Source organism: Oncorhynchus nerka, linkage group LG6 (assembly GCF_034236695.1).
Source record: "Oncorhynchus nerka isolate Pitt River linkage group LG6, Oner_Uvic_2.0, whole genome shotgun sequence".
NCBI lineage: Eukaryota > Metazoa > Chordata > Actinopteri > Salmoniformes > Salmonidae > Oncorhynchus > Oncorhynchus nerka.
Window position 1 is genome coordinate 51557423 of NC_088401.1, and position 21278 is coordinate 51578700.

At 44.7% G+C, this 21278-nt stretch overlaps 1 protein-coding gene across 1 annotated transcript; it reads right to left on the bottom strand.

The window, feature by feature from the left end:
- Positions 1 to 340: 340 nt before the first annotated feature.
- Positions 341 to 8107, bottom strand: LOC115130578 (protocadherin beta-15-like). The gene is made up of 4 exons (XM_029661856.2): positions 5300 to 8107; positions 2152 to 2210; positions 1898 to 2013; positions 341 to 1552 (listed from the first exon to the last, which is right to left on the bottom strand). The coding sequence occupies exons 1-4, from the start codon at positions 7853 to 7855 to the stop codon at positions 1200 to 1202; spliced, it is 3084 nt and encodes a 1027-aa protein (XP_029517716.1). The 5' UTR covers positions 7856 to 8107; the 3' UTR covers positions 341 to 1199.
- Between the last annotated feature and the right edge of the window lie 13171 nt (positions 8108 to 21278).

Below are 21278 nucleotides of genomic sequence, written 5' to 3' on the forward strand. Positions count from 1 at the left end.
TAATGAACCTCGACTATTCTCTACGGGCGAATGGAAATGCGAGCACCCTAATTAGCATATGTTAGCATTTTACTATGTTTATTCCTTGCCACGGAAAACAGCTTACCGTGGCAGAAAGCCTACCCCGGAGTTAGTGTGCCGTGGAACTTTTTTACCCTAAAACAATTTCCCAACTTTAAAGTGGATGGGTGACTCAAGCTGATTAAACATTGAATACGTGTCTCACTCAATTTAATCCATCCTTAGAATTAAACCTTTACTGCCTCTAGGCCTGTTTGGGGAAGCTGGTGATGACAAGAGAATGCGTAATAGGCTCCATAATATAAGAAAGAAAACCATATATGAGAAAAAATACTTTATTCTCAGAAATGTATATACAGTATATGTGTTGGGTAGTTGACTGTTTAAGTCTTTGTGGATCACCTGCATCACAATTGCAGTTTGCATCTACAAGTAGGCTATATTCATATACATTCACACAAGATCTGCTTGACAGACCCCCACATTTTAAAACGTTTCAGGTGAATGAATGCAACCTGGTTATTTGTATTTATTTTCCTTTTCTTAAACATTCAAAAATAGAATTCATATTTATAACAATGTGCAAAGCGCTGTCCAATCTTAGGCTATTTGTATGTTTCTCGTCAAACTGTTGATCCACGCTGATTGTCAAAATAATAATGCTAATGATCATAATACTAATAATTAATAATGATGATTTATCATACTGGGCTACAGGTAGCCTAGCAGTTAAGAGCATTGGGCCAGTAACCAAAATGTCGCTGGTTCAAATCTCCAAGCCGACTAGGTGAAAAATCTGTCTATGTTCCATTGAGCAAGGCACTTAACCCTAATTGCTCCTTTAAATCGCTTTGGATAAGAGCGTCTGGTAAATGACTCAAATCCATTGAAAAACAGACTGTGGGAAACATGTGGCAATAATGTGTCAAAAATAGCAATGGCCAACAGTGGCAGATGTAAAAATGAGGTCACTCTTCTTAGATTCATCTCCTCAACATTAGTCCATCTCCCTCGTTCCTTTATTATAGAGGTCGAAAGTTCATTCATTCATTCTGGCATTTGTACACTTATTGAATTTACTCCTTTCATCCTTAGTCTGTTCACTATGTTAGCAGACATAGGGCTCATTCATACCATAGAGGCTACTCACTCACTCATTCCCTCTCAGGAGCCCATTATTAATCATTATACAGGTCATTGTTGATGACAGCTGCTGCTGCGTCTGTCTGGGGCTCGTAGTTGTGGATGAAGCGTCTCTTCTTGCCAAAGGTAGAGAAGGAGTTGTGGACGTCCAGCTCGCTGCGGTGGTGGGTGGCTGCTGGCCTCAGGGTGCACAGAGCCGACGGCGTGCCCGGGATGTACACGTTATGCTGGTAGTCTGGAGGTGGGTGGGGGTGAGGGTGAGGGTGGGGGTGGGGGTGTGGCGGGAGTGGAGGCTGCTGGGGTTGGGGCTGTTGCTGGGGTGGAGGGGTGCACCGGGGGGTCCAAGAGCGAGGAGGAGGCCCAGTGGCAGGAGGAGACATCTTGTAGTCTGTGGAAGTAGAGCGATTATGTCAATTAACATACTGCGTGACTGAAATCAAGGTGAGACGGATATCACAAAACACCTATGTGCTCATTAGCCACCTGTTCATTGGCTGTTTTCTATTATCCAGGGAGAGGCATTAGATAGTGTGTGTGTGTGTGTGTGTTTGTGTGTGTGTGTGTGTGTGTGTGTGTGTGTGTGTGTGTGTGTGTGTGTGTGTGTGTGTGTGTGTGTGTGTGTGTGTGCGCGTGTGTGTGTGCGTGTGTGTGTGTGTGTGTGTGTGTGTGTGTGTGTGTGTGTGTGTGTGTGTGTGTGCATGCCTGTGTGTTTCAGGCCCAGGCCTTCACCTACCCCTCATGTGGGTGCCCCAGGTCCAGTACTGGCCAGTCATGGGTGTCATGTAGTTCTCTGGGTCTGCATGCATGGCCTTCCTCATCAGAGTGCCATCCATGTTGATAGAGTTACAGCTGCAGAGGATAAAGATTCATACCATAAATGATCACATAATGCTTTATGGCATGAACACACACCGGCCCAAAATTAATAACGTACATATCAAAAGACCGGTATGCTGAGGTAAGTGTAATGTCAAAAGCAATGGTTACCTTTTCAAAGAGGAGTTCTGGTTCTTTGTGAGGGTCCAGTCTGTGTTTGGTTGCTTGAGCTATAGATAAAGGAAAGAAAATACTATCTTAAAACATGTCCTGTCTTACAAACCACCAAACAACCGTTCTGAAATCACCCAGCCGTAATATAGCCTACTGGTTCAACGACTTTGCCGAAGAGTAGGGATACATATCCAATAGTATACATTTTCATATTCTAGGCTTCATTATATCCGGATATCTTTTTCCATGGAGCTTGACTGCCACCCTGTGGCCTTATTTCAGAACGCAGTGAGGAAGTGCGCCGTGCCATAAGCAATGACTTGCCTGTCAATTATTTCGCTTTCATCCACCGCAGCACAGCAGGGGAGGGGACCGGCACCGCGGAGTGATATTTATTCCGGGTATAAATCTCATAGTTGCCTATGGATTCCACGCTCTATTAATTGACTTAGAGCTGTTAGCAGGAAGAATGCGACGTAAGCTATTATTGGAATCGGTATTCAAAATACATTCATCGGGAGTAATACACAAAACTCAATTAGAACCCCACCGGGATGAAACGAAAACACGATTTTAATCTTCAAAGAAAACCGTGCCACTCAGGAAATTAAGAAAATGACACAACTAATTGTTTTGTGGGTTTTATGCATCATTTTTTAATGTTCCTATTACTCTGATGATCTGAGAACATGCTTTGAATTACTGTCTTGCTGAGAAGCGGGAAAAGTTGTGCAGTCCTTGCAGCTTTACACGCTATAGGTCATCTCTCTGTTTCACAGACCACTCCACTTTTTCACCTTCTCAATTTATGTATTTTTTTTTGTATCACCCTGCTGAAATTACACTACACGCAGGCCTACATACAACATCGTTATGGCTGACAACTAGGCTATATAACCATCCCACTGTTTCATTGGTAAGTCTTTGAGGTTTTATGCTTTCATCCGCGACATGACTCTCGGGGAACACAGGGGTGATTTAAGGGTACCAATTAACGTCATCAAGGACACCAAGCCCCTGGAGGGACATAGCTGCTAGCAGAACAATCATCATGACCTAGAATCAAGTTCTTTATATGGCCAGAGGTGTTCTTGCTATGAACGGGACTGACATTTTTAGTCTTCGTCTACACGGAGATGTGTCCTTTTATCCGTCATACTGTCTGCCTACATTGTACCAGATTATAGAGATGACAAAAGGCAATACGCACACATCACATTCACGGTCTGCCGGTCCCATCTAGTGACTCCGGCAACAGCGGTGTCGACATCGCCTCCCCCTCTCTCTCCCTCCCCCATCCTTCACAGTTGCTCGGAACACGGGTTTACCAGCCTGGTCTCATAGACTAGACGTAACATTGTAAAGGTAAATCTGGGACAGTCAAATTAGTATGATATGTTACGTTTGGTATGGTTACATGCTAGCAAATTCCAATAGACTCCCAGTCATTTTGCTAGTGCTATTTAGCATTGGCTTGGAAAACTACCTTGAGCTTCCTTCATACTGAACACATTGACATACAAATGGTATCCACAAGTTCATCTGACTCTGAGGAAGTAGATAAAGGGCCTGGTCAGGGTTGATGGTGCAGGTGTATAACGAAACATTTAGCAATCCTAAGGTTGGTTGTTCGGATCTCATCACGTACCGTTTTAGCTAATTAGCAACTACTTAGCATAACCCTAACCCTTTAACCTAATTACTAACCTTAACCCTAAACCCTAAACCCTAGCCTAGCTAACGTTAGCCACCTAGCTAACGATTCCCACAACAAATTGTGATTCGTAACATATCATACAAAATATAATTCGTAACATATCATACAAAATGTCATTTCTAACATATCATACAAAATGGATGGTGGACATCACAAATTAATACATACCGTACGAAACTGTACATATTATACTAGTTGATTTACATTTACTATGTTATGGCTAGCCCTGAGTCCGGATTGATGTTAACTATGTTATGTCTACCCCTGAGTCCGGGTTACAGGATCCACAGCTCTCTCCTCTCTCATTCCGCGAGGACAACGCCAGGGCACTCTACAGGCGCGCCACGTCCCAGCCTGGTACTTGGACCCCTTCACCCGTCCCCCAAAATGATCTCTTTGCATTTTTCATCAATAATGGACGCGACCCCCTTTCGTATGCACGGCATTGTGAGTCGTATAATGGCTCGGCCGTGCCTGTGCCCTTGAGGCATAGTTAGTGGGGTTATTGGCCCAAAACCGTTAGAATGAAAATGAGTAGAGGTGCAGAATTCTTCAGAACGGTCGTTGATAGAATACTACAGCCCAGACAAGCGGGGTTCTATTTCAAACGTGGTCCCGTCATTACGTGTCTGTCAGCCGTTCACCTTGTAGCCCGGTAAAAATTCGCAGACGCTACAAGAAATCAATTCAAACGGGTGTTTTTTTTATTTTTATAGGAAAGTATAGACTGCATGTCTGTCTCTCTCTCTCGTATCACATAGCAGCAGACAGAACAGACAATGACATTGTACCCACAATACTCAATCATACAAACGTTATGGGATTTCTCAAAACCCCCTATTATTCCAAACGTGTTTACAAATAAACAATAAACAAACAATGGGAAAATGAGGATTATAGACAGAGCAAATAGATGAGAAACAAGACGTGGATCGGGGATCGAAATACAAGCATCGATGAAAACATGACTGAGGTTTATTCCTCTCCGTTGCTCTGTGAAACGGAGATCTCTGGCAGACTGTTCAGTTCTGTGTGCGAGAGGAGAGAAATGCGCTCCACAACACATGCTCAGCCTAAAATATACTGTGGCGTGTTCCGCTTTCTGTCGTAGCCTTTGTGAATAGAATATCCACTCTCTAATTATTTCACTTCCTTGTTGTTTACTCACATGCCATTACTGTATAATCAAGGTTGTGGTTTGTCAAATATAAACACCAACAGAAATGTAAACTAAATACGTGTTGGTTGCATTAGGAGAAAGTTTACCAAGTCCGATTTATTTTTACGTTGATATGAATATCGTTCAAGTCCAGGCAAACATATTACACTTTCGATTGTATGATTTGACCTTCATTAGGTGGAATGTCGTGTACTTGATGATTATCAAAATCAATTATTTGAAAGCCAACACATTTACTCTCACGTTACCTCATTTGGAGTGGTGGCTCCGGAATGGTTATTCACCGATGAGCTCCGGTGGTGCGCGCTCCAAGCCAAGTTATCAGCCCCCTTTGCCTCGTTGTTCCTCGGGGTGCTAATGGGGCTGCACGGCTTCAGGAACATAAAGTCGCTCTTAGCTGACTCGGGGGTCAGACATACTTTATAACAGTAGGCTTGGGACAGAGCACCGTTGCCATTGACCTCCATGCAGTTGGTGGGCACCTTCGCCCCGGTGGAGATCTGCAGGTTTAGGTTAGATTTCTTGAACACCTCCGGGGGCGGCTCTGGTTGGAAGCCCCCGCAACAGCAGCAGGCAAAGGGGGGGAGGTTATACCCACTGATGGTCTCTCTGTCCTTGTAACACTTGACCGCAGCCAGGACGATAATAGCCACCAGGAAGATTAGCGAGATGGTGCTCAGTGACACGATCAAGTAGAGGGCGAGGTTGGAGGGGGGCTGGGGGCTCAGAGTGAGGTCGCCGAAATCAGACAGGGACTCCGGCACATTGTCAACCACGGAGAGGAGGATAGAGACGGTGGCGGAGAGAGGCGGCTGCCCGTTGTCCTTGACCAGGATGACAACTCTCTGCCTCGTAGCGTCCTTATCCACGAACCGGCGAATCGTCCTTATTTCTCCCGTGTAGAGGGCGACACTGACCAGCCCCGGGTCCGTAGCCTGGAGCACCTGGTAGGAGAGGCGCGAGTTCTGTCCTGCGTCCGCATCCAGCGCAGTGATCTTGGCGACTAAGTGCCCCGCATCCACTGACCTCGGGACTACCTCTGTCGCCACGGTCCCGTTCTTGGGCAATGGGGACACGATAACCGGAGCATTATCATTCTGGTCCAAAACGAACACATTTACCGTGACATTGCTGCTGAGCGGAGGGAAACCGGCGTCCTGCGCCTGCACCCGTATCTGAAAGTTCCTTAGCTGTTCGTAGTCAAAGGATCGCAGCGCATAAATGTTTCCGTTGTCCGAGTTGATGGAGACGTAAGTGGACACGGGCATGCCTTGGATCTGACCCTCTAGAATCGAGTAGGACAGATAGGCGTTCTGATTAGAATCAGGGTCGAAAGCAGTGACTGAGCAAATGAATGCGCCCGGGGCATTATTCTCGGTCACGTAAACTGTGTATGATGGCTGTGCGAAGCGCGGGGGGTTATCATTAATATCAGACACTTGGACGAGGATGGTTTTCCTCGTGGAGAGAGACGGGGAGCCCAGGTCTCGGGCCGTGAGGGTGATGTTGTACTCGGAGACGGCTTCTCTGTCGAGAAACTCGCTAGTCACCAGCGTGTAGTAGTTCTTAAAGGAGGAGTGGAGCTGGAAGGGGACGTTGCTGGGGATCTGGCAGTCCACATTCCCGTTCTCTCCCGAGTCCCGGTCCATGACGCTTATAACGGCTATCACCGTGCCCGGTGGCGCGTCTTCCTGGACAGGTGTGGACACGGAGGTGAGGATGACTTCCGGCGCGTTGTCATTCACATCTAAGACATCCACCAGTACCTTACTGTGCACGGCCACTGCCGAGGGACCCCTGTCTTTAGCCTGCACATACAGCTCATAAACACTCGCTTTCTCATAGTCCACAATCCCCTTTACTCTGATCTCACCCGTATACTGGTCCACGCTGAACAGCTCGCGCACTTTGAGCGGTGCGTGCCCACTGAACGCGTATGAGACCTCTCCGTTCGCACCCTCGTCCAAATCGGTGGCATTTAGCTTCAGCACTAAAGTCCCTCTCGGTGCGTTTTCTACCAGGCTCGCCCGGTAAACAGACCGGTCGAAAACCGGCACGTTGTCGTTGGCATCCAGCACCGTGATGGTGATGAGAGCCGTGCCCGAACGCTCTGGCGAACCCCCGTCCATGGCTGTGAGCACCATCTCGTGCGTCTTCTGCTGCTCCCTGTCCAGCGGGGTCCCCAGCACGAGCTCGGCAAACTTGCTCCCGTCATTACGTGTCTGGATGTTTAGTACAAAGTGCTCGTTGGAGCTCAGCTGGTAGGATCGGAGCGAGTTGGTGCCCACGTCCTGGTCCTGCGCGCTCTCCAACGGGAACCGGGACCCGGGCGCCGCTGACTCTGTAATCTCCAGATTGAACTCGCTCCACGGGAAGCTGGGAGAGTTGTCGTTCACATCCAAAATCTCCACCTCCACTCTGTACAGTTCTAACGGATTCTCGATCACCACTTGCAAGTGTAAGAAGCAGGTCGGGCTCCGTTCACACAGCTCCTCGCGGTCGATCTTCTCGTTAACAAATAAAATACCGTTTTCCAGATTCACCTCTAAGTACTGTTTCTTGGCACCGGAGACTATCCGGAAGCGACGGGCGGACAGTTTGGCCACGTCCAAACCGAGGTCCTCAGCGATGTTACCGACAAAAGCCCCGTGGTCCAACTCCTCGGGGATGGAGTACCGAATCTGTGCCAGAACCAGGTCCACCACACACGCGCACACCAGCAGGCACACCACCAGCCCGGTTAACGGTGTCCACCGCGTGCTCGTGAGCCTGTGCTCCATCTCAAAGCTTCCCAAGAAAATCATCAACCGTGAAAACAGCACAGGATGAGTTTACCCGTAACTGACATTATGCGCTTTGTAAAATGATTCGTGGATTCGTTTCCAGTTGTTGTAGAAAACAAACAATCAAACACTTCAGAGCGTATTGCTCCTTTACGCACTTACAATGTAGCCTACTTTCATCAAAGTAATGCTCTTTAGAATAATAAAAACAAGAATGTAAACTTGGAGGGGAGGAGAGGAGTTGAGCGTCTCTATGTGTTGTGCTCCCCGCGCGCAATACCAGCAGTGTGTGAGCGCGGGAGGCTCGCGCTCTGAATTTCCAGTTTATTAGACAATCGGGCTGGTGGGGAGGAGGGTGTGTGTGTGTGTGTGTGTGTGTGTGTGTGTGTGTGTGTGTGTGTGTGTGTGTGTGTGTGTGTGTGTGTGTGTGTGTGCGCGCGTGTGTGTGTGTAAGGAGAGGGAGGGGTTCCGTAGTTGCGAGCAGCACTGTATTGGAGAACGAAGACACGAGAGCAGCGACTCTAATTACAGTAGCATTAACCCTTTCTCTGGTGCAGCTCCTCGGAGCGATTAGAGACGCGAAAGCAGCGTAGCTTTCAGTCGAGACATCAGGGGCTGATCTGGATTAATAGCTAATTGCTTTTCATCGAGGGTGTCGTTTTCTAGTTACTGCGCTGCGCAGCTGACGGAGGTTTCAGAGGTCTCGCACTGCAAACTGTCCTTCAGGCCATAAAGACAACACTTTACATAGACACAGAGTTGGAAATAAAAGCCACTAAAAAAGGCTATTCTTGTTTCATATAGATACTGGCCAGTATATGAAACTGTGCCTCCAATAGCTTCCTAGAAAATGAATGCCCAAATGACCACATTGATGATTTAAATCAGCATAGAGAATTTGGGGTTTACAAAAATTATCATTAATGGGTTATTCAATTTTAAAGGTTGTTTGTGAGCATCTATTTTACCATCTCAAAAATAATGACAATCGTTCAAAGAGGAACTGATACTCTGGTACAAACACGCATTACAACTCCTCTCTCTGTGTAAGTAGACCTGAACATGTATCAACACAATCATCATAAAAGCAACTTCATAAAACCACAATCACGCCCTTTAATCACATTAAGGTATTACTGTTCGGATTATATCTAAATTACATTTTACATTATAATTTGCAGAACGACAGATTTGTACCTTGTCAGCTCGGGGGTTTGAACTTGCAACCTTCCGGTTACTAGTCCAACGCGCTAACCACTGGGCCACCCTAGATAACATAAAAGCATGACAAAAGACACAGGCAAGGCTAAATGTTAGCCCAAGTCATGAATAACAGGATGGAATAACTTGACTAGATGATGGAGCTGGCAGGTGTTAATAGTGCCGTACATGTTTGCGCACATCTATTCGTTTCCCCTTTAATCCTGGCCAGTCAGTCAGATATCAACCACGTGCGCGCACACACGCAGACACACTAGGTTTACAGAATCCCTCCGCGCGCTAGGCCTCCTCTCTCGACAGACTCGAGTCGCATTCTAATTAAACGCCGTGGCTCAAGCTCGAATTTCTCCACTTGAGCTGACAACACAGCCACTGACACCAAATAAATATCTTCCCGAAACCCCAGGCAGATCACCATGATACAAATCTGTCTTCGACGTCCAAATTCAGAGGTAATGCTTAATTTAACGATACAATTTAAGTAACCAAACACTTCGAAATTTGACGTTTGGAACATCTTCGAAATGTGATATTTGAGAAACATGAAGGTCTAATTCTGGCATGAAACTGTGAGAGCTTGTTGGACACCCTTCCTTAGCGACGACCCCCTTCTTTCCTCCTCCTTCCCCCCTCACCCACAGAAACCCTCCACCCGCCCTTCTTCTAGAAAAAAAAGTTAAATCCGCAGGTTTAAATAACCAGAAAACACAATCTGCTCACAGACTTAACCTCCAGCAGATGGTTAAGCTTCTCCAGAAATGATTACATTTCTGAAAAAACACAATTTCCATTGGTTTCATCGTCTTTTTAATTAACGGAGTGGAGGATTAGTGTGTAGCTATCCGGGATCAACCGTTCCCCAACATAATACAAATGTTTTGTGATAAATAATCCCTAAGCACTCAGTTGGATGTACCGACAGTCCCTCGGTGCCTGTTACATTAACATGCATTACACGGAGCATTACGATCGTTTCATCCGCCCCCCGCATTTCCTTGCACCCCCATTGCATTGTCCGACGGCGAATTCACCTTGCTCACACTCACCAACAATCACCTGACTGACCCGGCCGAGCACACACAGCGGTCATTTCTCTCCCTCACACGCAGAGAGAGAGAAAGAGGGGGGGGGGGTCTCGTCCTGCACAGTGCCCTGCTAACCGGTTGAATGGCGGAGCTGGGCCCAGATTCACAAAACACTTCTTACGCAAAAATTTAAGAAGCTTTTTTAAGAAAAAAAAAGAAGTTCCTAAGAGGTTCATAACTGCAATTCCTTAATAACATCTTAAAATTGAGAAGTTCATATGAAAATAATTCAAATATCTTCTATGGCAGGGACTACAAAGGGTTAACCAGCCACATCGCTGACACCGAAGTCTTGCTCCTGGACAAGCTAAACACCTTCTTCGCCCACTTTGAGGATAACACAGTGCCACCGACGCACGACGTGAGTAAGACATTTAAGCGTGTTAACCCTCGCAAGGCTGCCGGCCCAGATGGCATCCCTAGTCGCAACCTCAGAGCATGCGCAGACCAGCTGGCTGGAGGGTTTACGGACATATTCAATCTCTCCCTATCACAGTCTGCTGTCCCCACTTTCTTCAATATATCCACCATTGTTCACGTACCCAAGAAAGCAAAGGTAACTGAACTAAATTACTGACCCGTAGCACTCACTTCTGTCACATCATGAAGTGCTTTTAGAGGCTAGGGTCATATCACCTCCACCTGACACCCTAGAACCACTTACATTTTCTTACCGCCCCAATAGATCCACAGACAATGTAATCGCCATCACACTGCACACTGCCCTATTCCATCTGGACAAGAGGAATACCTACGTAAGAATGCTGTTAATTGACTATAGCTCACCCTCCAAGCTCATCATTAACCTCGGGGCCCTGGGTCTGAACCCCGCCCTGTACAACTGGGTCCTGGACTTCCTGACGGGCCACCCCCAGGTGGTGAAGGTAGGAAACAACACCTCCACTTTGCTGATCCTCAACACAGGGGCCCCACAAGGGTGTGTACTCAGCCTCCTCCTGTACTCCTTGTTCACCCATGACTGCGTGGCCATGCACGCCTCCAAGTCAATCATCAAGTTTGCAGACAACCCAACAGTAGTAGGCCTGATTACCAACAATGACGAGACAGCCTACAGGGAGGAGGTGAGGGCCCTGGGAGAGAGATGCCAGGAAAATAACCTATCACTCAACGTTAACAAAACAAAGGAGCTGATCATGGACTTCAGGAAACAGCAGAGGGAGCACAGTTCCTCGGTGAACACATCAGTTCTGATCTGAAATGGTCTACCCACACAGACAGTGTGTAAAGAAGGCGCAATAGCGCCTCTTCAACCTCAAGAGGCTGAAGAAATTTAGCTTGGTCCTTGGTCCCTCAAACCTCTACAGATGCACAATTGAGAGCATCTGTTGGGCTGTATCACCGCTTGGTACGACCATTGCACCGCTCGCAACCCCAGGGCTCTCCAGAGGGTGGTGCGATCTGCCCAATGCATCACCAGGGGCTAACTACTTGCCCTCCAAGACATTTACAGCATCCAATGTCACAGAAAAGGTAAAAAAGATCGCCAAGGACATCAACCACCTGAGCCGCGGCCTGTTCACCCCGTTATCATCCAGAAGGCAAGGTCGGTACAGGTGCATCAAAGCTGAGACCGAGAGACTGAAAATCAGTTTATATCTCAAGGCCATCAGACTGTTAAATAGCCATCACTAGCCGGCTACCACCCAGTTACTCAACCCTAAGCCTTAGAAGCTGCTGCCCTAAAAACATAGACATGGAATCACAAGTCACTTTGATAATGTTTACACACTGCTTTACTCATCTCATATGTATATAATGTATTCTACTGTATTCTAGTCAATGCCACTCCGACATTGCTCAATCTAATATTTATATATTTCTTAATTCCATTTTTTCACTTTTAGATTTGAGTGTATTGTTGTGAATTGTTAGATATTACTGCACGGTTGGAGCTAGGAACACAAGCATTTCATTACACCCGCAATAACATCTGCTAAATATGTGTATGTGACAAATGAAATTTGATTTGAAATCTTCTTAAGATGTTTGTTGCTAGGCAGCCGTTTTAGATAGATATCTAGCTAGCAATGGTAATCACGTTAAAATATTTATTACTAAGATTACTGTTTTAAAACATGTTACATTTCTCCTTAAAGAAAGGTTTTGTGAATTTGGGCCCTGTTCACAGTGTTTGTTATTTTCTATGTGGACAGAGGCAAGATGTGCATGCCATCAAAGAGTGGGCCTAGTGTTCATTTAATACAATTTCATGAGAGCAACTACACTTTTTTTTAACATGACATGAAGCCGAAGATAACTTTGTAAAAACATGTTCTATAATAATAAAACATGTTATTGTCATAACCTTTTCTTCCAATTGCATAGCTATATATATATATATATTGTTTTTAAATGAAAATCTTAAACAGTGGTTCGTTTACATTCACTACCTTAATCCTGAATTGTATTGAAAGGGACTGGACCTTAAGCCGTGTGGGAAGTTTGGGCACCCCGTTGATTATCTATGGGCCTACTGAAAATCCTTATTTTATTTATGATCCTAGAGCGCCATCTAGCGTATAATTTAAGGTGAAGAAATGACCGGGCAGATAGGACTGCAATACTGTAGCCTACAAACATAATCTTTGTTTTTTGTTTTTTACATTGCAACAATAAAACTAGTTCAATATTAAACTATATACTCAAACCAAAGCCTACATTTTAATTTGTCAAATGTTTGCGAAATGTCAAGGCAAAGGCTACCTGAAGCATAAAAATGGTAGCCTATAAGCTGATTTACAAACTACTTTAGCACACAATTATACCCATTCATTTAAATAATATGTTTTATTGATGATACATTTTTTTAAAGCCTCATTGTAGGCTACAATATAAGAATGGAAGTTCAAAATGTAAACTCTCAATAGGGAAGGTATCCTAATTGTTAAACCCTCATTCATCAATAAGAAAAAAAAACTCATTTTTGTATTTTGAATATTTTTTCCAAAAACGCTAGGTTTTCGTACATTAGATAGTTAGACAGCTGAAGTAACCTCGGAGCTAACCCTGCGCCGAGAAGGCGAGGCTGCAGAACGATTTACGACATCTGCTATGATCTAGGCTACGTTACTCAGTGTATTGCACAAGTCTTCCTTAACCTATGTTATGTAGGGCGGCGCACAATTAGCCCAGCGTCGTCCGGGTTAGGGGAGGCGGTTATACCTATTCGTGATAGGTCGTCATTGTAAAATAAGATTTTTTCTTAACTGACTTGCCTAGTTAAATAAAAAAATAACAAATACAAACAAGATTCAAGACTGAACTGCAGGTTACCAGTGAGTGAGTCAGAAAATATTTTGGTACAACATTTGATGATTGTTACATTATTAAGATCATTTGGTAGATTTAAATCATTTTTTTATGCCCCCTGCCAGGTTTCGTTTTCGTTTTATTAGTTTAGACGGTTTTGCAATGAATTGAAGGATCTATTAAAATTGCTTCAGAGTTAGCATACAGGCCACACTATTTTCAAAACAAAGCACTCACTTCTCTCATTCGTGATTCTAGAGCGCCATCTACCTGATATAAAGCTTACATTCATAGACTGCAAAACCAGGGACTTTGGATAGGTACAAAATTAAATCTAGAATTGGCTTCCTATTTCGCAAACAGAGCATCCTTCACTCATGCTGCCAAACATACCCTTGTAAAACTGACCATCCTAACGATCCTCGACTTCGGCGATGTCATTTACAAAATAGCCTCCAACACTCTACTCAACAAATTGGATGCAGTCTATCACAGTGCCATCCATTTTGTCACCAAAGCCCCATATACTACCCAACACCCCGACCTGTATGCTCTCGTTTGCTGGCCCTCGCTTCATACTCGTCGCCAAACCCACTGGCTCCAGGTCATCTACAAGTCTCTGCTAGGTAAAGCCCCGCCTTATTTCAGCTTACTGGTCACCATAGTAGCACACGCTCCAGCAGGTACTGTATATCTCACTGGTCACCCCCAAAGCCAATTCTTTCTTTGGCTGCCTCTCCATCCAGTTCTCTGCTGCCAATGACTGGAACGTAATTACTTTGCCACCATGGCCTATTTATTGCCTTACCTCTCTTATCCTACCTTATTTGCACATGCTGTATATAGATTTTTCTACTGTATTATTGATTGTATGTTTGTTTATTCCATGTGTAACTCTTGTGTTGTTGTATGTGTCGAACTGCTTTGCTTTATCTTGGCCAGGTCGCAGTTGCAAATGAGAACTTGTTCTCAACTAGCCTACCTGGTTAAATACAGGTGAAATAAAGAAAGAAATGATTGAGTATGCATTTCAAGTCATAATGAACTGACTAGGTGTTGTAGATTAGTTTCCTAGGCTATAGTTTATTATAGTGCATATGGCTTAAGAAGATACATTTGATCAATAACCAATTTCTCTTGATTTATAGGCTAACTTTTGTGAACCAAATTATATTGAAATAAAAAGAACACCAGACAGTAGCTTTGGGTTTGAACTTCTCAGTCCACAGACTGAGAGATTGGAACTGAGAACATTCAGAAGTGACCACTGAGATATGCTGGCACAGTTAACCAGGAAAAAAAACATCTATATATAGGCTGGATGTGCATTGTGCAACCAGTGAGATTATACATGAATAGGCTTATAAACATTAATTGAGGTCAAAATACCAACATGTTTAGCCAAGTGTGTTGTTATCCAAGTTCCTCCTAAATCACTTAGGCATAAAGGGGGGGGGGGGTCAAAATCAAAAGTAACAGTCAGTATATGGTGTGGCCACCAGCTGCATTAAGTACTGCAGTGCATCTCCTCGTCATGGACTGCACCAGATTTGCCAGTTCTTGCTGTGCGATGTTACCCCACTCTTCCACCGAGGAACCTGCAAGTTCCTGGATTTTTCTGGGGGAATGGCCCTAGCCCTCAGATCCAACAGGTCCCAGACGTGCTCAATGGTATTAAGATCCGGGCTCTTCGCTGGCCATGGCAGAACACTGACATTCCTGTCTTTCAGGATATCACGCACAGAACGAGCAGTATGGCTGGTGGCATTGTCATGCTGGAGGATCAAGTCAGGATGAGCCTGCAGGAAGGGTACCACATGAGGGAGGAGGATGTTTTCCCTGTAATGCACAGCATTGAGATTGCCTGCAATGACAGCAAGCTCAGTCCAATGATGTGACATACTGCCCCAGACCTTAAGAGACCCTCCACCTCCAAATCAATCCCGCTCCAGAGTACAGGCCTCGGTGTAACGATCATTCCTTTGATGATCAAGGCGAATCCGACCATCACGTGGTCTGCCACTGTGAGGACGATCAGCTGTCTGTCCTGTCTCCTTGTAGCACCGTCTTAAGCGTCTCACATCGCAATGTATTGCCCTGGCCACATCTGCAGTCCTCATGCCTTCTTGCAGCATGCACATTCACACAGATGAGCAGGGACCCTGGGCATCTTTCTTTGTGTTTTGAGTCAGTAGAAATGTCTCTTTAGTGTCCTAAGTTTTCATAATTGTGACCTTAATTGCCTACTGTCAGTAAGCTGTTAGTCTCTTAACGACCGTTCCACAGGTGCATGTTCATTAATTGTTTATGGTTCATTGAACAAGCATGGCAAACAGTGTTTAAACCCTTTACAATGAAGATCTGTGAAGTTATTTGGATTTTTACAAATGATCTTTGAAAGACAGGGCCCTGAAAAGGGAAGTTTATTTTTTTGCGGAGTTTACATGACCATTATAATTGGTTGTTTTCATCATTACTAGGCCCTATATTGTTAAAGGTGGTTTAATTTGGCCTAATTTGAAATGGTTTAAAATGTGCCTGAAAGCCACCTGCAGGAAGTCATTCTAGACTGAATTGTTCATGATTATTATCTGATATTCCATGGTCTCAGAGCAACTCCTGCTGGTACATGCAGGTAATTCAGGTAGCACACACAGGGGCAATGTACATGGAGATTCTGCCATTTCAGGTAAGCAAAGGCACACAACTGTGGGTTAAATAGCCTGCTCATGTTTAAGACTTTCATTTCTGATAGGCCTAGTACTAAATCAAAATGTATTGGTCACATACACATTGAGCAGATGTAGCGAAATGCTTGTGTCCCTAGCGCCAACAGTGCAGTTGTATCTAACAATTCACACATCTAAAAGTGAAATAATGGAATTAAGAAATACAGTATAAAATGTAAGCACAGTATGAAAATATGAAATGAGTAAAGTGCCCAGTTAAATGTGTATTTATTTTAAAAAGCGTATGTAAACATTATTAAAGGGACTAGTGTCCCATTAGAGTGACGGGATGACAACCATGTAAAAAAACAAAGCTAACAAGACAACACCACCCTCATAATAAAACCAGGCTAATATATGTCCTAATTAAAGGATATCCCAACTGAAGAAAAATAACTGATGTAATAATGTGCAACAGAAAAATCTATAAATAAATAAAAGAACCGGGCAGCGCCCACATTTCGACCCCTCAGCCGGCGAACCGACAAGGAGTCGCAACTTTGGAGTAAGTAGCAACCGTTGCGCTGAGCTGGTGCACCGTTATCAAAAGCCCATAGAACAGTAGGGATACAGTATATTGCAGCACCACACCACGGGAATGTGATTACGATCCAGCATGTGCATTTGTCACTATCAACTGCAACCGTATCTTCATCCTGTGGCCTATAAACACATTCAGGGTAAGCCTAGATACAGTGGGGTCAAATTATTGACACCCTTGATATTTTTTTAATAATTACTGTGCAAAATAAATACCTTAAATACTGAGCAATATTGTATACTAAAACATTTGAGGAAATTATATTTTGTACTAATACAATTGATCAGAGAAAGATTGTTTAAACAAGCAATCCTTTTCATCCTCGAACAGGTATGGATCAAAACACCCCCGTTTTCAATATGAGTGTAACGAGGGTGGAGAACACACTGGGAGGAACCTTAGACCAGTCCTCCATCCAGAATCCATCCAGATCCTTGATTCCCTTTGTTTGCACTCTTGGACTGCCCTCTTCAATTCAAACCACAGATTTGCAATGGGTTTCAAGTCCGGGGACTAAGTAGGCCATAGCAAAATGTAGATTTTTTGCGGCCAGTTAGCAATTTCGTTGTGGATTTTGAAGTGTGCTTGGTTCTTTGTCTTGCTGGAAGATCCACTGCAGCCAAGTTTCAGCCTCCTGGCAGAGGCAACCAGGTTTTGGGTTCAAATATCCTGGTACTGGGTAAAGTTCACGATGCTGTTGACCTTAACAAGGGCCCTAGGACCAGTGGAAGCAAAATAGCCCCATAACATCAAAGCTCCACCACTATATTTTACAGTAGGCCAAACCCACCACTATATTTTACAGTAGGCCAAACCCACCACTATATTTTACAGTAGGCCAAACCCACCACTATATTTTACAGTATGCCAAACCCACCACTATATTTTACAGTAGGCCAAACCCACCACTATATTTTACAGTAGGCCAAACCCACCACTATATTTTACAGTAGGCCAAACCCACCACTATATTTTACAGTAGGCCAAACCCACCACTATATTTTACAGTAGGCCAAACCCACCACTATATTTTACAGTAGGCCAAACCCACCACTGGTGGCCAAAAAGCTCTGTTTAATGTCATCCAACAAATGTAGACTCCTGGAGTTTGCTAAAATGACATTGGAACTGGTGCATTGGTCAGATGACATTAAAATAGAGCTCAGATAATTTAATTGAAACTTTTTTTTTTGTTGCATAACAAATATATAGCTCAGTATTTGAATGTTTTATTTGATATAGTAATTTTTGCTCATCTTTATCAGGGGTGTCAATAATTATGGACCCCGCTGTATGTTCGTTCGCCCAATGAAAGTCCTTTTAGTGTGCACAAAACGTGCACCAAGGCCTACAGTCTTAATGAATGAACGACTCAATTAATCAATCAATCAATCAATCAATCATAAATTATTTCTGGAATCTTTGTTTTTATTTGTGGCATAGCGTTTTCCACTAATAATAAGAATAATACAAATCTTTAAAAACGAGTTCTCGGCTACTATACATCCCATAGATTACATAGTGGTTGTCAATAGTGGACTGAAAGCGAATGTATGTCACATTAAAAGAGATGGAGAAAAAACGCCAGGCAGCACCTGCGGTTTGACGCCTCAAGGTGTATGTCCATAAGAAGAAACCACTCAGCTAAACTGGCACGGGAAGTAGGCCTATTCTACACCTGCACAACCACGGTGTGACCTTACAATGGGCCTTTACTCTTATGGCGTAGGCTAGTTGTAAAAGAACAAAGTCTACCGGTTGCCTATCAACAGCAGACTACACAGGTAGCAGCATCAAACATAGCTCACTTTTAAGCACCATTCACGATAATGAAGTTAAAAAAGGTTGTGTAGCCTGAATCTAACAGTAGGCCTAGGCATTGCAGGCATTTCCGTACAGGTGAGTTCAACTCATTGCAATTCGATGTCAAGTCCATTTCTGAATTGTAGTTAATCAACATCCGTTTTGGAAACCCTTTGCATACGCTGGACAGCGCCCGTGGTTCGTAACGTCAACCCGGTGTGGACCGTGGTATCTAGGCTTTGTCATAGCCACTGAGCTAAACCAGCGCCGATAGTCTCGGGCTGCAGCTGCCTTTTTGATTGAGATACAAATCGATCCTATTGACCTGGAGGGGCTTTGTCATGAACACTCAAAGTTCCAGAATGGTATGCTGATGTCAGTCATTTTGGTCAGGGAGAAATCCAAACCAGTCTGTTTGGAATTAATGACAGTAGAGACATAAGTAAAAGCAATAAATGCATCACCTATGTGAGAAAATAAAAGGATATATCAGAAATTGTGTAATAGAATTATTGCCTACCTAAAATATGGTCAAATCAATTATAAATACAGTTTATACATGTTTAATGAACATGCTCAGTATAAATAGCCTCTAAGATATGCTAGTCTATGCTGGTCAAGCTGGTCTGACCAGCATGGTCTAGCTGGTTAGGCTGGCCAACGTGCTGGTGATGCTGGTGACCAGCTCATGCTGGTGATGCTGGTATGCTGGGGACCAGCACATGCTGGTGGCCAAACTGGTCCATGTTAATCTATGCTGGTCCCGCTTGATCTAGCTGGCCTGCAAAACCACACCCATCAAAACCACGCCCCATTATCATATTTCCAAGCATGCTCTAGTGCAGTTAGATTTTTCTTGAAATGTTAGTTTCAATATCTGTGTTTTTGCATGTTCATTGATTGATTAATTAAACAATTAATGTATCTTATGCTACACAAAGATAAATAACATGCATTCTTCTAAGCACATCTGTTGGTTGGGTTTATTGCACCCGTTACCGAAAATGGTTGTTCCAGTTATATGATTTAGGTTGTTCTGATTGTTGGATATCCCCACTCTGGCTGGATTCCAATAGGAATTAAACATGACTTTGCAAGCCAGTATAATGTGACTTGATGTTTGTTGTGCTGTAGACCAGCATATGCTTGTTGTTCACCAGTGTCCAAAAACACAGCGTTCTTTGCTGTTCTTTTCAGCAGAGGTATGACTTTTGAATGGGCTTTTTGTTCTTTCACGACCTCGCCATAATATTAAAGTCCACCGGTTGCCTAGCAACAGTAGAATATGCAGGAACAGCATCAAAGATAGTCTACTTACAAGCGTCATACATGATTAACAACGTTCTACGTAGCCCTGGTCTAACAGTAAACCTAGGTTACAGATTTCGTCTTGCAGTAATAGACTGATAATGGTTGCGGTAGTTGCAATAAGCCTAGAGTAGCGGTGCAATGTACTCCAACGTTGTCAGATGTGGTTGGTTTACCTGTGAAATGAAACAAGCGGGAAGCCAGTGTATATTTGAAGAGCAGCACTGTCGTGTGAATGTTGTGTTGTTGTACCTATTATCTATGTCCAGTAGAGGGAGACAGAGACCGGTAAACACAGCAGTGGACAGAATAGTACTGCAGCTATTTATGGATTGACATCACACACACATACACACACACACACACACACGCACACACAAACAAACCCATACACACTTCATTTGGGTCCTCAGGCATAATTAGAACCTCGCTGACACACAGACAATCAGACAACTATTACATAGAATACAAAGAGCGACAGCAGTCCTGCAAGATAACAAGAACAAGAGTTTCCCTTAGTGCATATGCTGCACAATACCCAGAAACCCAGTCTCCTTGCTATGTGTGGTTATGAATGTGCACGTGTCTGTCCAACTTCAAGTACTTGTGCATCAGTGCCAATAAGTCTGTGTGTGTCCATGACCTTGACTATGTGTGTGTGTGCGCGTGTGTGTGTGCGTGCGCGTGTGGCCAAGCGTGTGCATGCATGGCCCCTATGGAGAGATAACTGTTGATTGCTGCAGCAGATGTTGAAGAAGAAAAAGGGGAGAGGGAGAGCCTGCAACAAGGGGAGAGAGGGAGATCCTGCAACAAGGGGAGAGAGGGACAGCCTGCAACAAGGGGAGAGAGGGAGAGCCTGCAACAAGGGGAGAGAGGGAGAGCCTGCAACAAGGGGAGAGAGGGAGAGCCTGCAACAAGGGGAGAGAGGGAGAGCCTGCAACAAGGGGAGAGAGGGAGAGCCTGCAACAAGGGGAGAGAGGGAGAGCCTGCAACAAGGGGAGAGGGAGAGCATGCAACAAGGGGAGAGAGGGAGAGCCTGCAACAAGGGGAGAGAGGGAGAGCCTGCAACAAGGGGAGAGAGGGAGAGCCTGCAACAAGGGGAGAGAGGGAGAGCCTGCAACAAGGGGAGAGAGGGAGAGCCTGCAACAAGGGGAGAGAGGGAGAGCCTGCAACAAGGGGAGAGAGGGAGAGCCTGCAACAAGGGGAGAGGGGAGAGCCTGCAACAAGGGGAGAGAGGGAGAGCCTGCAACAAGGGGAGAGAGGAGAGCCTGCAACAAGGGGAGAGAGGGAGAGCCTGCAACAAGGGGAGAGGGGAGAGCCTGCAACAAGGGGAGAGAGGGAGAGCCTGCAACAAGGGGAGAGGGAGAGCATGCAACAAGGGGAGAGAGGGAGAGCCTGCAACAAGGGGAGAGAGGGAGAGCCTGCAACAAGGGGAGAGAGGGAGAGCCTGCAACAAGGGGAGAGAGGGAGAGCCTGCAACAAGGGGA